At 38.3% G+C, this 17,821-nt stretch overlaps 1 protein-coding gene across 1 annotated transcript; it reads left to right on the forward strand.

Moving 5' to 3' along the window:
* The first annotated feature begins 372 nt into the window (after positions 1-372).
* Positions 373-17,722, forward strand: ifngr1l (interferon gamma receptor 1-like). The gene is made up of 7 exons (XM_079473595.1): positions 373-718; positions 9,754-9,871; positions 9,984-10,159; positions 10,479-10,594; positions 13,877-14,051; positions 15,323-15,447; positions 15,538-17,722. Exons 1-7 carry the CDS (start codon positions 652-654, stop codon positions 15,889-15,891), a joined length of 1,131 nt encoding a protein of 376 aa, XP_079329721.1. The 5' UTR covers positions 373-651; the 3' UTR covers positions 15,892-17,722.
* The last annotated feature ends 99 nt before the right edge of the window (positions 17,723-17,821 follow it).

Consider the following 17,821-nt stretch of genomic DNA (forward strand, 5'->3'; position numbering starts at 1 on the left):
ATTCTACCTTCATAGCCAGTTCCCACCTTTGGCCCAAATAGAAATGCTTGCTATGGTGGACATGATCTGCATGCTTTCTCTAGGAATTTTGCAGAAGAAACGTGCAAATATGATTTAATGTAAAAAAATCTAAAGTTACTAGAAAAATTGTGTATTATGTTGGGGTCCCTATGCTGATGACGTAACTTTAAATGTATTAAATGTGAACATTTTGTAGCCAATGCCAATAAATAATTTTGAAACTGTAAAGTAAAATAAGGACGCATTCAGATGAGTTTTATCGTACCTTTAGATCGTTTTGCTCGTGGCCTGAAACAGCGGAAAACACCGGGCTTTTATTTCAAAAGGTTGCCAGATATTGTTAAACTAAACAATTAAAAGAACGTTCGTTTTAGAGCATAAGGGAAATTCGTGTATTTGGAAACGCAATTGATTAACCTTAAGATAACGTCAGTAAAAAACAATCACATTCACACATTAGAAACGGTCTGGAACTATTGTTTATTTATTGAATAGATTACTGACATTTGGCAACCAGAGACTCCGATCAGAGTGGGTCCCGTTGACCGAGCCAGTCGGGAAATGCTATTTGCCTGAGAGAAACGCGTCTGAAATCGGCCTACCAAGATTTGGCGAACCGGGTTTTTCACAATGTATAAGGATCCGATGTTCTCGTTTTGTGCGGTTTTTGGCTTGTTTTGTCAAGTGGTCTGTATGGGTGAGTAACGTTATCATGTTGCTGAAGGCAATCTTGCTAACAAGGCGTTCCGTGTGTTAACGTTATATTGCAACGTTATGTATTTGGGTTGGAGTGCTTGTACTTGAGATTTGCGAAAACCATACGTAATAAATCATTAAACGTTGTCTGTTGTTGTTGTTTCGACGAGCTGATCTCTGGTATTCAAGGGTATGGGTGATTTTGGTGTTTTCGTGAGATCATTCACGGTTTAGGATCCCACACGTGAGACCGTTTACTCGGATATAAACTACTGAAGCATCTAAAAAGTAATGGTTCGTGAGTGTGATCTCTATAACATGATTTCCACCAACCAAACCTCACTGCGAACAATTGTGAAGTCATGAATATGTAGTCGTGTTTATACTTTGCTGACAATAGTAGTATTTTTGAATCTGGCGTCGCAGCCTTCCTTCTATGTGTTTTGATGTTGATCATATGAACAACTGGGCCCAGGGTGTTATCTTTGTAATATCTCAATTGGTCCTTTACCCCATTCTCTGTGTTGTAGGCTATGATCTGTTCCCATCGAATAAATACAAGCTAAATGAAGCACAAAGTGAAGCTTACTAGCATTTTCTTTACACTTTGCTTTGCAAATATAGTTGTAAGCCCGTATGGATGGATATAGTATTAATGTCCAGCATGATTTCTGCTGATCATCATCATAATGTCTGGACAACAACAATGGATTCAGTACACTTAGTGTGTGTGTGTGTGTAGTAGACATGTGTAGGACTTCCCCTTTCTTATAAGATTCACCATGGTTTAACTACAGCAACTGTTGTAAATTTATTTGTATTTGTAGTAATATCATAGTAACTGTATCTATGACATATCGCCAGAAACTGTAGTTTAACAGCGTTGCTTTTAGTTATTGTGGATGATGCAAATTGTAGTTAATCTGGCGAAAAACGTGGTGTACATGATTTTATAATCAAACCATGGTTGTAATTTTCATAAGTGCTGTCAGTTCCGCTGTTGGTCAAGTGCAGCATGCTTAGATCTGATAGTCCTGCTCGATTTATTCGATTGAATCTCTCCTTAAAAATGGAGTATAAATAAGTCAAATGTTTAACTATCCCTAAATGTTAAGCACAGATTTTACTGTGAATTAACTGTATGGCTGTTCCATGGTGCGTAGACTTTGGTTTTATTTTCACACTTGTTTGACTTGTGAAACCACAGCTAGGTCTGATATAAGCAAGTGTGAAGTTGTGTGCATGATCACACGTGGTTACAGCTGCAAACCACAGTTCTTATTTAATAACTTGGTACATCACTTTCAGGTTGTCTGCAACAGCATGAGAAAATAGGATAAACGTCATTCACTCAAAGTGGGCTGTACCTTAACTTTTTTAACTTTTGTACCTTAACTACAGAGGTTTAAAGTTTTGCAGAACAGGACAAATATTTGTAGCACAAGTATAAAAGTGAGGTTCATCACATAAATAGGACATCCATTTAACAAACAGATGGAAGGATAAAAAAAAATTATTTAATTAAAAAATATTTATTTCAGAGTTCTTTATTTACAATGTTTTGCTTACAATAGTAAATGCATTTGTCTTTACAAAACTAGTATAGTAATTATAATAACGTCCCCATGAAAGTTGTACAACAGCACATGCGCAAGAGAATTTTAAGAACTCACTAGGTGGCAATACACGTGTTAATTTTGCAATGTGCAGTTGTCAAAAAAGGCCGACACAAAAGCAACACGCCGAAGCGGAGGAGCCAAAACCCCACATCAAAGAGTTTGAGAACAGCGTTTGTGTGAGCAGATTCAAATATATCTGCATTTATATAATTCAAGTATAAAGGGATAGGCCTACTCCACCCTAAAATGACTCACCCTCTAGTTCCAAACAGTGTATGCTTTGTATGTAAACAATGTGTACATTTCTTTGTTCGGTTGAACTCAAGAGATATTTTGGAATCATTTTAGCAAACAACAGTTCTGAAGCACCATTGACTGCCATGGTAGGTCAAAAGTGCCCCAGAACTGTTTGTTTCCTACATTCCTAAAAATATCTTTTTTTCCTACTGTCAATGTTTCTTCAGAACTGTTGGTTGCTAACGTTATTCCACAATGTTGAACGAAGACATTTATAAATGTTTGGATCAACTAGAGGGTGTGTAATTATTTTTGGGTGGAGTATCCCTTTAAGAGACTATAAATATGTGTTCAGGGCGGCAATGGTGGAGCCACACTTCTGTTCTTCTAGTAATACAGCTCAGGGATGTCTGGTGGAGTATACAAACTCATTTGTACTGCTCATGTGTCGAACTCATCTGTCCGCGCGTATCCGAGATTGAGTATGCCCTGGAAGCTGTGCAGCCGCGTTTTATACCCGCGCCTTTAGTGTGTGTTTGAGGCAGCGTCACTCAAACACTCTGTCTGTGTGTTCACACCAAGCGCGAATGAAGCATTAAGCGCGAGTGATTTACATGTTAAGTCAATGCCAAGATGCGTTAGACGCACTTGCGGAGCGATTTGTGTGAATTTAGGCGGTGCGAATAACGCGAATCGCGCAAATCGAGCGTTATTCACGTGAGTTGAAAAATCGGAACTTTGGTGAAAATTTGTGCCGCGTTAACCAATCAGGAGCATGCTCTAGTTGTGATGCGATTATGACATGGTGAGCGGAGGCAGAAATCTGAAACAACAATGGAGGACTGCGCCTCTGAAGGATCTGATGGACCCAGACACTGCGCCGAAAGAGTCTATTTGTCTATCTTTAGCCTTCCATAGCACATAATGCGCAGCTATCCTCTCAACAAAATCCATGTCCGCCATTTCGCAATTAGACGGGAGCCGCTTGGCAGAAGCCACTCCCATGATGCAAATTTCACGCACGAATGAAGCAAATTTAACCTGCGAATGAAGCGAGTGAAATCCAAATGTTCAAGCATCCAACTACTTGCGAATAGCGCGTTTTATTTGCGCAAGTCGCGCTTTGTGTGAACACACAGTGTGCGTTCCAATTGGGATATATCGCCCTCCGATGGCAGATCGGCATATACTCTCTATCAGAGCAGCGCATATCCCCGGTCATCTGAACCGCGACAAGCGAGAACGCACACTGCCCGTTGTATTTCTCGCTGATCCACTCCCCCATGGGAGCGACGCGCTGACGGTGCGTTGGCCGGTCGTTCGGCTTTACGCGTTTCCTCCGGTGAAGATTTTACCCCTAGTGCTGTGCAAAATCAGAGAGGAGATGGCCTCGGTGATTCTCGTCGCTCCGTTTTGGCCGAATCAACCATGGTTTCCGGACCTGAGGAAGTTGTTGACGGCACCGCCGTGGCGGATTCCCCTCAGGAGAGACCTCTTGTCCCAAGTGAACTACACAATATGGCACCCCAGCCCAGAGTTGTGGAACCTCCATGCCTGGCCACTTCGGGGATTCTAACTGCACTCCCTCAGCGTGTACTGGATACTATTTTGGAGTCTCATGCGCCGTCTACCAGACGTTTATATGCTCTAAAATGGGGGGTGTTTGCTAAATGGTGCAGCAGTAACAATGTCGACCCGACGTCCTGCCCCGTGTCGGATATTTTATCTTTCCTACAGCACAGGCTGTCGTCAGACTCGCAGGAGGCTAACGCTCAGAGAGCGGTCTGCCCGGTAAGGGTCTTGCGGGCTTACATTGATCGCACGGCCGGGTTTCGGCAGTCTGAGCAGCTCTTTATTTGTTTTGGTGGGGGTACTAAAGGCCGGGCTGTCTCAAAACAGAGGCTCTCTCACTGGGTGGTGGACGCTATTACCTTGGCGTACGAGAGTCAGGGTCGGAACTGCCCCTTCGGTATCAGAGCTCATTCGACTAGGGCTATCGCCTCTTCGTGGGCCTGGTCTAAGGGCACATCTATTCAGGACATATGCTGTGCAGCTGGCTGGTCTTCTCAGAATACTTTCGCCAGGCTCTATAGATTGGATGTGTCCTCGTTGGCTTCTCAAGTCCTCTCGGTGAGTGCTGATTAAGCTTTATCTTCTACCTTGTATTTCTTATGCTACACAGTTGTTGCCGCATTGCTGTTTTACACTTGGTGTTCGCTATTATATCGCCCGGGATTCCGTACTGGTTCTACTGCTGTGGTGTCTGCCCTGTTCAGCGCAGCTCGCTGCGTTCGGTTATGCAAATTTGCCAAGAGGCCAATCTAGCAGTTCATTGGCGTACTCATTGATCTAGCAGTTCATAGGCCGGTTTCAGCCAATCAGCGGTTAATGCTTGGGGCGACCTCGCGAATTGTTGATTTCTATGCTCCACATACTTTGTGTGTTATCCCAGTTGTCGGGCTGTTTTTGTTAGCTCTCACGGCGGGATTGTACTACCGTTCCATACGCGGTCTCCACAATGTCGAAGTGACCGCTCTCGAAAGGGAACGTCTCCGGTAACTTTCGTTCCCTGAGAAGCGGGAATGAGACATTGCGTAGATCGCCGTGTTCGCCGCTTATCACCGGGCAGCCGTTCTCTCATAGATTCTGAGGATTGTCGTCACATGCACTGTATTTAAACTGTCTAGATTCATCAGTATTTGCATACTTTGCATGTCTTGCGACAATTGGCCAGTTTTTTTTACTGGCGTTATCCTATAGGACTTCAGGAAAATTGAAAAAGAGGAGGAGTTTCATATAAGGTCTCCGCAATGTCTCGTTCCCGCTTCTCAGGGAACCGAGGTTACGAAAGTAACCGGAGACGTTTTCCGCATTCGGTCTCACACTGTATTAAAAGCAATTGTTTCTGCCGTTTGAATGAGAGACCACTCTAAGCAGGTAACGAAGGAGCTGAACTATCGGCCAGAACGTCAAGATCGTCTAGCGTCGCTTTAATAATTCACTTCATTCTATCCTTTGACCTTTTTCTCGTAATGCGCTGCCAATTCTACCATTCTCCTTAGGCATCGTATCGAGCAACTCCTCGGATGGAGCCTCAACAGCACTCACCATATCAAGCTGCAAGCAATATACTATCAATAAAAAAACAAATCATTTGAGAACTTCTCAAAAAATAGTTTGAAACCAAAATATGAAACACTCAAATCTCAAATTTACAATAGTAACTAATGTAGACCCTGGTCTTCAGTTGGCCCAAAACCGGGTATTACTGCACCAAAGCCCGTCTTTGGGAAGACCACCAAATGACAAGTAGTGCCCCAATACCTCGGACATGCTCTCAAACCGACCAAAAATGTCAAACTAATAATAGTGTGACGAGACACTTGCCACACGAGACTAGACATGAGACTGTGTTCACAAGATGAGATTTTAAGACTTTTTAAAGAAATCCTCGATGATGAAATGTATAGGGAGACATTTTCTTTAATTCCCCTTAAAGCACAATGCTAAATGCTAAAATGTTGTCATTAAAAAAATCCCCCTGTACTTTATGAAACAAATTAAACTTCTATTTGAATGAATTATATTCTGCAGGTATAAACAATATGTAAATACTGCTAATTGTTTTGTTAAAAAAATATGCTTTGCTTTCTTAAAAGGTTCAGCTTTTAGAAAAGAGCTGTGGCAGTTTTCTCTATTTGCTCTTGCATAGTGCTCGACTGCTCACGTTAGCATGGGTGGCAACAGGGGCATATCGATTATTGAAGGACATCCGGCGCTTAGCAATGACGTATGTGACGTCGTAGGCGTGGTCGGCAGTCAGTGCCAAACTCGTTTTTTTGTAATTTAAAGGACGATTAAATAAAATGATGCAGATGAAATAAAAATGCGGCACACTGCTTATGACTTGCATGACGCGGGACAACAAAGTTTCACATTTTAATTCAAAAGCTTCAAATTTGTAAGCTTCCTGCAAAATGCGAGACAGGTGGTCCCCTTTGGCAATTTTAATCAGGATTTTGATTAACACACTGTTTAATGTTTGATGATGATCACGTTATTTCATATTTGCTTTTCTTGGGGTGTACAAGTGTCAACATATAACGCTAGTCCATGGTAGTAATAACTAGCTTGTTAAACAAATACGCCTACAGTGAAAGCCAGCCAGATGATGATCTTCAGACTTTAAGGATAAGGATTCTTACCCACTTACTTCTATCCAAAAATACCCAAAGTCTTGCTTGCTTCATTTTTCTTTCCTGCTCGCTGCCTTTCTCAGTTGTTAACTCGCACTTTGCGGTGACTGCGCTAGCTCCTCCCCTACCTGCTGCATATTCACCAGAAAGGAAGAAACGGAGTAGCCCATAGGCTACCGACAGCAAAGAAATGTATTCTATAGGCTAGATTAGTTTTAGTCGTTTTCTTACAGGCTGTATGCAGTATATGCAAAGCCAAAGCGCAATGAAATAAAGCAACTTATGATTTCGGGGGTTTATATCGGCTATTGTCTTAGTTTCATATTTGCTCAGTGACAGTCATTACATTCGGGGCTTGACTCAAAACATTAGGGGCTGAAGCCCCGGGACAATCGGATGGCGCCGCCCCTGGGTGGCAATAGTGCGAACCCCCATCGCCTTTGGAGAAACAGTTAAAACATAGACGCATCATGTTTTATGCTAACATAAGAGACAGATTATCTCTTTTTGAAGAGGTTTGCCTGTGAATGTATTTTTAATAACATAAAAAATTATATAATAGATATAATAAAATCATTGTTGCAATGTGTTTAAAGAAAAAAAGAGCCATTAATCCATTCACAGTTATGCTGAACACAAAGATAGATATTTGGAAGAACGTTTTTAACCAAACCGTTGTGGGGCACTATTGACTACTATAGTAGGACAAATAATGGGGTACTGTGGTAGTTAGTGTTGCCCCAGAACTATTTGCTTTTCCACATTCTTCAAAATATTGTCTTTTGTGTTCAATTTTGTGTTGTGTTCAACATTTATACAGGTTTGAAATAACATGAGGGAAAGTAAATGAGAAATTTCATTTTTGGGTGAACTGTGCCTTTAAGAACAATATGGATAGAAGTGGCCTTTTTATTGTTGGGTATTGAAATAATGTTTGTTCAGGGGTGAAATACATCTTGTTCTATGCAGCGTGATTTGTATCATATCCTCTCATTCAAACTGAATGCACTTAGCTCAGCAGCGTTACACTTCCCCTATATAAATGGTTTCTGTTGAAAAGATTTCACTTCTCTTTTAGGATTTGTTCTTTACAAGGTTACTTGCAGATTGTTTATGAGGTTGGTTTTCATTGATAGCATCTATAAAATCAAATGATTTTTTCCTGAAAGCTCTTATGCAAAAACTGCATTGCGTTAGATGGGACGCAATTGATGCATGACCCTAAAATGAATTGTTAATGACTTTGTCCATGTGCACATGTTAATGTCGGTTCATATTGTTTAAGACCACAAAACATTACAGTCTCTCTGTGCTGGCATGGAGCAATAAGAACATTATTTCGATCCAAAAGCTTAAATGTCAAAAGTATTGCGAAAGGGTGATGTGGTTAAAAACATCTGTTATTCAATTCAGTAAATCTTGAAATGTAAGATATATTTGTTTACAAAAGCACATTTTCTCATACTAAGTTTAAAGAAAAAAAATAATTTGAACAAATGCAATTTATTATAGAATATTGTACATTTTCATTTAGTCATTTAGCAGATGCTTTTATCCAAAGCGACTTACAGATGAGGTAAATAAGAGAAGCAATTGGAACAGCATAAGGACAACAATTTTGTTGGCCAACCCTAAAACCACCACAATGTCTGATTCGCTCCAGAATGTGTCTGTGTATGGAGTAAGCGTTTTTGTATTTCCTTCAGGTTTTTCTCATGTTCAAAACCACTTCCTTCACAATGACTGCAGTAATAAGATCATAAGCTGTTTTGACCGTCTACACTTTACCATTGGATGAAAAATTTTACATATTTATCTGAGGCCTATTTTCTTTTTAAATCTGATTTCAGACATGCAACAGTGAGCTACAAAACGCTATCTAAAGCAGGCATGCACTACTAGTCAAACGATTGGTTGTTGTTTTGTCTTCATTGTTACCTTACATTTTTATTACATGGCCCAGCCCCTGTGAGTTTAGGCACAATGTTTAGATCAATGTTAGATTTGAATTTTCTTTTGGAGTGTGTAAAAAAGGTAATGTCAAAAAAGCCAAAAGTCTATCTTTCAGGAAAATTACATGATCTATCTTGTTAAAGTGATGTATTAAGTACCTAAAAGCAATAATTGAGTATTGAGTACAAATATCTGGCCAGAAAATGAGTTTAGGCATATTAAGGTTACTTTCAAAAGTCTTAAAGTATTATAAATATTGTACTCAAGTATAACCAGAATATTTAAAATAAAAAGTACTGAAGAATTTAAAGTAAGTTTCAACCAAAAGTGAATAAAAAAGTTTTTTTGCATAAAGATCAAAAATGGTGTTTACAATTTAGTCGTTTTATCTGAAACATGTTGCCAAACTATCAAAATACAAGTTCAGAATCCACATCTTTATAGATTTACTTTATAAAATTATAACTTTATAAAAAGGATAGTTTCCTTCCACCCCAATATTATCCCTGTAAGAACAACTTGGAACAAAATCAGAACAAACTTCTTAACTTTTTCCTACTTCTTTCTTTCCTTGCGTTTCCCGGTACAACCTAGTCATTTGGTAATGGAAACTGGAAAATCTGCTGTTTAACTTTAAAAGAAGCAGCACATTAAAAACTTGGAATTAACCGCGCTTGCACATTGAGCTTTAACCAATGATTGGTTCACCGCTGTCATGGTGCCCGGATCGCCGGCTTGTCTATATTTATAGAGTTCTGTTTCTATGCTTTTATTTTGTAGTCACTCACGAACATGCTTAGGGGAAATATATCAGAGTAAAAGTATACATTTTATTCAGGAAATGTATTGGAGACTCCAGTACAGTACTTAAGTAAATACAGATACTCCCAAAAAATACTTGAGTATTTTTACTTCGATATATTACAACACGTACCTATTAAACAATATCGGAATAAATGATTTGGTCATAAGATAAGGTTTCTCTAGTACAGTACTGAATCTAACCAAGATGTTTTTTTCTCTCTTCGCAGTTCCTGCTCCAACAAACATCAGTGTTGTTTGTCGGAACTTTGAGAATGTCCTTTACTGGAACTACAGTAAACCAACTGAACAGCTGAAATTTCTCGTAACGGTCAAACCTTATTTAGGGTATGTGTTGATGAATGTCACGTCTCTGTCAAAAGCATTGCATCTGGAGAAAAAATTGCATTGATTTTTATCAAATGTGATTAAATTAATCACCAGTCTCATTTATCTATAGGGCACCTCAAACCTTTATCTCTGCTCAGACGTACCTTGACATCAGCAACTACAGCAGCGATGGTCATGATAATTACTATGTGTCTGTGAGTGCACGTGATGGACGAGAAGAATCGGACCCAGTCTACAAAATATTCACCTATAACAAAGACTTTGTTGATGACAAAACGCATAAATGTAAGTTCACAGAGTATAGTGTAAAGCAAATACTTGCAGCATTAAGCTGTATATTACTGTTACTTTTGGGATACTGGGATGTGTTTGTTTCTGTCTCTCACAAGCTGACATGGGTTCTTAGGCGTGGACCAAATTGTTTTAATATCATTTTTCCTGTCCTGTTTACACAACAAACTATAATGTAGGAAACATGATATTTGGAACGAATATAAATATACATATTGTTAAAAAGCAGCGTTTCAGTGATAATGTAGTTTCAGATATTTTACAGATTTTTTGTTTTACTTTTTTAAAATGTATTTACTTGTGCGTTTTCCAGGTTCTGTGGATTTTCCAGCTATTAACACAACATTTCACAAAGATGTGATCAAGGTGTTCTTTTTCCATCCTTATTACTTCTTGGAAGATTTTAGCTACAAAATAACTCATAATCGGGTAAGAAATTCAGTCAATGAAGCTCAGAATTTTCCCTTTATCTTGTTTTTGCCTTTTTATTGTTCTTGATAAATTCCTGTCATGTGAGTCTCGCACAAATAAGGGAACTGCAAACAAAATCTTTTGAAATCGAAATTTAATTTGTTACTGCATTTATAATCATAATAAAAAAAAGAAACCTAGTAAACACACTATCAGTAGCAAAACAATAACATTATTAAAGGAATTGTTCACTTTCAACATACATTTTCATGATAATTTATTCACCCCAAGATGTTTATGTATTTTTTTCTTTAGTCGAAAATAAATTAAGGTTTTTGATGAAAACATTCCAGGATTTTTCACCATATAGTGGACTTCGATTCTACCCTTCAAATATCAGTAAAGTCTTTCGTTTGATCACATTTAGAGAAGACTTTTAAGATAAATCAGTACAATCATTTCGGAAAATATACGACGCTATGTGAGGGGTAGATGGAACTAAAGCATGTGCGCACCCATTGCCAAAAAAACAGACACCCACTGTCACTTTCCACGTGCGGTTCATGTCCGGCATCTTTTAGCGATGGGCCTCTCTATCCACCGCTTGTATAACAGTCATCCCCCACATGCTGCGAACAAACAAACAAAGCTAAACTTCGTGAACATAGTGCTCTCTCACTCCTGCACAGGAGTGAAAGTGACGTGTGCACATTCTCCTTCTCCCGCTTTCCTTGGTTGACGCGTGGTTGTACTATGCTTTACTGGGAGAATTGTCCAATAAAGGACTTAAAGTTGTTAGGAAATAGATTTTTCTGAAACCTAGACAAATGCTCGGAGAGTGAATCGAGCACAGAATACTACATTTTATGTCCACCTCGCTTTTTGACACATGCCTGGAAACCTAGTTGCTTTTTGGTGAAATTTGCCGTCTTTAATTAAAAATGTTACATTTAAATGAATCGTGTAAATCCAAAGAGGTTTTCATTCTGGGGGGTCTACTCTGAAGCATCTGAAACGTCTTTGGTAAGGCACCTGATTTGTTTGGCCAACCAGAATCAAGATAACAGCTTCGTCTTTTTTGGTCCTTGGGCCAACCAGAATCGCATGTTCTGAACGTCATGTTTGTGCCCAGGAAAATCATTTCTGAAATGGATGAACGCAAAGTATCTGTCAAAGAGAAAATGGCGTTGATATTTATTATTTCTTTCGGCCGTGTGATCGAAACTTTTGTTATTAGAGACCGTTGTAAGGCAATACTTTTTTATTGCTTGTATCTACTTATTGAACTTTCTTTTTTTTTAGTGCACCTCTCAGTCGAAATGAAGTCGAATGAAGATCATTTAAAATATTGAATTACAACTTGGAACATTAACACATTGCCCTCCTCTCACGATTTCAGTTTATGAAAATTAAAAATTCTACAAAAATCCATATTTTTCTATGGCTTTAAATTGTGCTGGCCAAAAGTCTGAAGAAAATGACAATACAGAACCCCTCCACATCATTAACCCCCGCCCCCCAAGCTTGAGAAGACTAGTCAAGTCAACTTTATTTATATAGCGATTTTTTACAATTTTCATTGTTACAAAGCTGCTGTGCAAGAAAACATTGACTATGCAAAACATACAAGTTGGTCAAACACAGGTCAAATATCAGAACAGACTATAAATTCCTATATGCAGTGTTAATTAAATAATACTATAATATTCTAGCAGCCCCCCCGGCCAGGCAAACAGTATGCAAACGATGGCGAGGAACCCAAAACTCCATTGGAGGAGAAAAAAACCTCAGTGGGAAACCAGGCCTAACCAGGGGATTCCAGTTCCCCTCTGGCAAAAGCTCCAGCCTCTGCACAGCTCGACAGTGCTTGCATAAGGCAAAATAAAAAAATTAAAATGATCATTAATAATCGAATTGCTGCTGAACTTTGTAGAGTCGCTGCATCCTTTGTCCAGCTCTATCATCACAGCTTTTGTCAGGTCTGGTAATCTTGGAATAATGAAACCAGACTGGCTGAGAGTAGAGTACTGTTTTGCACTGTTTGATGCAACAAATGCATCAGTTGTTATTGGAAGTGTTCCTGGTTCCGGTTGATCTAACTAGTGCAGCCTAAACCTTCGGAATATTTATATTATGATAGTGTAGTGTATGCAATATTAAAAAGATGCGTCTTTAGTCTAGATTTAAACTGACAGTGTGTCTGCCTCCCTGACAGTGTGGGGGAGACTGTTCTTTAGGCGCTAGATAGGAAAATGATCTGCCGCCTGCACTTGATTTTGAAGCCTGAGAGCATAGTGCACGTGAAAGACTACTACAAGAGAAGTTCACTCAAGTGTTGAGGAACTAAACCATGTCGGGCTTTATAGGCCATAAGTACGATTATAAAGTTAATGCGATGCTTTATAGGTAACCAGTACAAGGTTGACAGAACCGGGCTAATATGCTCAGACATTTTTGTACGTGTAAGAACTCGAGCTACCGCATTTTGGACAGTTGGAGTTTTTGTAATAGGACTGCAGGGCAACCACCTAATAGTGCATGACAGTAATCTAGTCTTGATATCATAATGGCATGAATTAGCTTCTCTGCATCTGACATATGACGTATTTTAGATATATATTTTTAAGATTGAAAAATGCAATTTTACAGGAGTTGGCGACATTGTTCTCAAATGACAGAGTACTATTGTATAAACACCAAGATTCTTTGCTGAAGATGAGGGTTTTATGGAACATCCATCAATAGTTAAGAAGTATTCTTGATTGTTACGTACGGTGGTTTTCGGTCCAATAAGTAACACTTCTGTTTTGTCCGAGTTCAGTAATAAGAAATTGTTACCCATCGACTTTTTTCATATCGACTATGCATTCCACTATTCAATGGAATTGTTTCATGAGGCTTCGAGGAAATATAAAGTTGCGTGTCATCACCATAACAGTGAAAGCTAACTCCGTGTCGCTTTCTCCTAGAGGTAGCATGTATAATGCGAAGAGCATAGGCCCTAAGATAGTATTTTTAACATTGTAAAGAAGTCAGAATGCGTGAAACACCGTTGCATCCCCCCCCCCTTTAAGAATAAGCTTTTGTACTATGTGGCAATGTGTTGGCTTGTCATTTCTTTAACATATGGCAATGAGTCCATGACTGCCTTAAGCGATTTCCAAAATTATTCCCTTATCTCTCCACAGACCAGGCTTATGACTAAAAGTTGATTGTAATTGTCTAGTGAGATGATCTGTATTAGATTAAAATCTTAAAGTTTCTTTTTATTTTAACGATCATTGTTCTCTTCTTTTACAGCAAGAGAAATATCATGATTGTTTGAAAGAAGAAGATCTGTGCATTGCAGAAATCCACCTTGAGGAAAACTTGACTGGAAAATGTGTTGAGTTAAAGTTTGAAGGGACGGTTGATGTGCTGTTTACAACTACCTACAAAAATGTTTGTGTCTCTGAGATCCCTGAGGTCAATCTTGGTAAGAACATTTAATTTCTTTATTAATGACATTATTAGGAATAGTTCACAAATCAAGTCTACTCGCCCTCATGTTGTTCCAAGTTTATATGACTTCCTTTCTTCAGCTAAACACAAAGCAAGTCTTTGAAAGAAAATCCCATCTCTGAATTCCTATATATAGCAAAGACAGAGGTTCCGAGATGTTCAGCATCCTCCAGATCACTGTAGAGCTCAGTATTTGCATTTTGGACTGTCAATATGTTGGCACCTTTTTGTGTTCAACTAAAAGGACATCATACATTGTGATAAGTAAATACATTTTAGCTTAACCATTTTTAACGATTTCTGGAACTGATTCTGCCCATGTCATACAAACTTGATTACTGTTTAATTTCCTGATGTATAATCAAATTGTCAGACATGCAAGTTATTTCCATAATCAAATAAGATAATACATTTGACTGTTATTGTTTATCACACTTTAAAACACACTATTTATGAGCTTTTAAAAGAAAGGTTTTAAGTGCTGTGCACAAGCAGCACTTTATGGAATTGCAATCTGTGTGTGGCCCATAACAACAACAGCTCAACCAGTAATGTCGATAAGAGAATGGGACTGTGGCTGTCATAGGTATCATAGAAAGCAAGTCACTATTTAAGATGCAAGTCCAGTATCTGTATCATTTGTAGGATTTTGACCACATTGTTATATTTATAGCTCAATTTAGTATGTGTGTGATATTGATGTAAAATTTTCATTAGCAATAGTAATGGAAAGCCAATAAGAGGCATCCAAATTAGACAATTATTGAAATGGGTTAAAATAGGTTACAAAAAAGAATACATGGTGAATAAAGATACCATGGTTTGCCCATTAACATTATTTTAATAAAATGATTGGGTATCTATATGATTTTTGTCTGAATAATGTTAAAAATATATATTAGTGACGTTAATATAAAGCCCTAAACCTGATTTCGGCAATCTCCCAGTGAGTAAGTCCAACAGTGGCAAGGAACCAAAACTCCAGTTGCGTGTGTGTGTATACTGTATATATGGAGGGAAAAAACTTTGGGTGACTAGGAAACCATTTCTCTGCTGGCACGTTAACACGACACTTTCAATCACTCTGAAAAATGGGCAGAAAAAAAGAGGATTAAAGTATGTATCCTGTACTTTTTGCAAAAGCAATTGTCAGAATTGAAGACGTTAGATACTCACCTATGTACAGTGTTCTCTAATGTTGTCTATTATAGACTAGATTGATTTGTTCCTGGTTTTTCTTTCCAGTTGACAATCCGAGATATCTCGCAGGCATGGTAGGTGGAGGGGTTGTGATTCTCTTTATCTTTGTGGGATTTATGTGGCTGCTCTGGAAGAAATGGTCCAAAATCCCCAAAATTCCTGAAGTTCTGGTATGCGATTTATATATATTTATATATATCATGTGGTTTTTGTAGCACTATTTTCCATTAACACTAACCGTGCACTCTTTCCATATGCAGTTCAGCTTTATGTCTTCACAAAAACCCACCGCCACCATGCATCCGCCGGTGACAACCGTTGTGTCTGAAGTGTCACCCATGGGTCACGTCCCTCTCCTAGAGCAACAAGAGTCTGACGCTTTCGATTACCCCACCGTTTCGCCACCTGAGAAAGATACAAACATTTTCCCTACTGACACAGAAGTTGTGATGGTTCCCGAGACATCCGCTTCATCTGAAGGGGATTTTAATTTTGAAGAATCCGAGGAGTACGGCAAGCCCTCTGACTATGACCGTCCCAAATTCTTGCAGGAGATGAGCCCAGGGGACTTCACCACAGGATATGGTCCACGACCACCTGTGATTCAAGTTTGATCGTGTGTTTGAATGAATGAGACTTGAAAGCCTTGGGGATAAAAGACTATGGTCCCAAAAAAAGTTTCACACAGCTTTATTCAAAACATGCTTCCATTTTAAAAGTGTTTTATCAGTAATTGATAGTCACAGAAACACACCTCTTCCCCAGGTTTAACACTTTTTCAACATATTCACGAGGGCTACAGAATGTGACATAATAAATAAATAGTCCATTCATATTAACAAAGTACAATGCGGGGAAGAATGGAATAGCAGATTCTCTTTTGTAGGATGCTAAATCCTGACTTATTAAACCAAAAACTGAGAGCAAATCAGTTTCAGTTTATCAATAAGAAAATCAGCAAGTGCAGTTATGCTTTTAGAATTTCAGTTCTCTTTACTGTATATGTGCCTGTTTTCAATCTAACGCAAGTTATTCCTCATCCTTAAAACACCTCTAATGCATTGGTCAAACACACTCTGGGCTTTATTGCTGCAGAGGAACTCAACTAACAGTTTATGTGCATGCGTGCTATTGATAACATTGTTTTTGTATAGTACTTTATTTTTTATGAAAGATTCTAGCATTACTTTGAGCCTAATGATTTCCACTTCAATGCATTGTGGATTAAGCCTTGTCTATCAGATCATAAGTCATAATCAAATAACTAATAGTGCTGCATTAAAAAAAGGTCAGCATGGAGGATTTGTTTGGTTTTATATTACTACTTCAACTGCTTAAGAGTTGTTACATTGCCAAGCTACTGTTTACAGCATTTCCCACTAGATTAGTGAACTAGTTATACAGCATCTTACTTTGACGGATTATCCTCTTACATTATTGTAGAGCAAATCTTTAACAGAGTTAGATCTGGAAAGTAATTGTTTAGGAGTGAATGTGCAAAATGTGTTTACTAGCATAGATAGTAAATGATCATAAATCAGCTCTGGTGCTTAAGCCCTCCAGCAGCGCCAATGTTTTCATTTAGCTCATCTGGTCCGTTTTCACTTGCTCGGATAGAAATGAAAAAAAGACTGTGTTTTAATACACATTTCCCTGCTCTACTAATTGGACCAGATCCCATTATTACAATTGACATTAACCATCACATACCCATTGCCTGCAAAGAAACATGAAAGAAACGAGTTCAAGAAAACAGTGTTTAGAATAGAGAAATTATAAAACTCAAACCAAGTAAGTTTATAAAGGAAAAATGGAACATGAATCCATATGTGGATTGGTTCTTTTACTTTGAATGCCTCTTCATGGGAATTAATTTTTTTTAATGTTTTGCTTTATGTATATTGGAAAATATTTGGTGTTACTACATCAGCTTCGTGGCTTTTTTTTTACTTAATGCACTTTGTAATATTTTGTAAAACCTGCTATTTCAGCTTTGATGGAACAAAGACATGGAGCAAATTTGCACTTAATATGTTGTTATTAATCTCATTTGTGAATGTATTTAAATTGAACTTTACAGGGAGAAGATCAGGGTGCACCCAGACTATTGTGACCCTATTTACTTTTGTGTTTGGCCCCCAAAATGACAATCTCGCCCTATAGAAACCATTAATGCCTTGTACATTTTTGCACTTGCTGGCATTTTTCCCAATGTAACTTGCAATGTTTATGAGTTTGTGTCTGAAATTACCTTCCAGGCGCCATGCCTTTGTACTTGACCTTTTCTAATATGTGGATTTTTTAAAATGTTTTAATGCCTTTTTGGTTTCCGTGGTATTCAACACCATGCATGTACATTGCAATTAATCATTCAATAATGACGGCTTCCTCTGTGCATGTTACATTCAGAAATAAAACGTTCCTTCCACCAAACTTTGGCCCACCATCATCTGAGTGACAACATAATCTTCTAACATCATTTTATATGCTATTAATTTTTATAGCAACATTATAAAGCAGACATTGTATTTCAAATATACAGTG

This window comes from Barbatula barbatula (genome assembly GCF_947034865.1).
Source record: "Barbatula barbatula genome assembly, chromosome: 14".
NCBI lineage: Eukaryota > Metazoa > Chordata > Actinopteri > Cypriniformes > Nemacheilidae > Barbatula > Barbatula barbatula.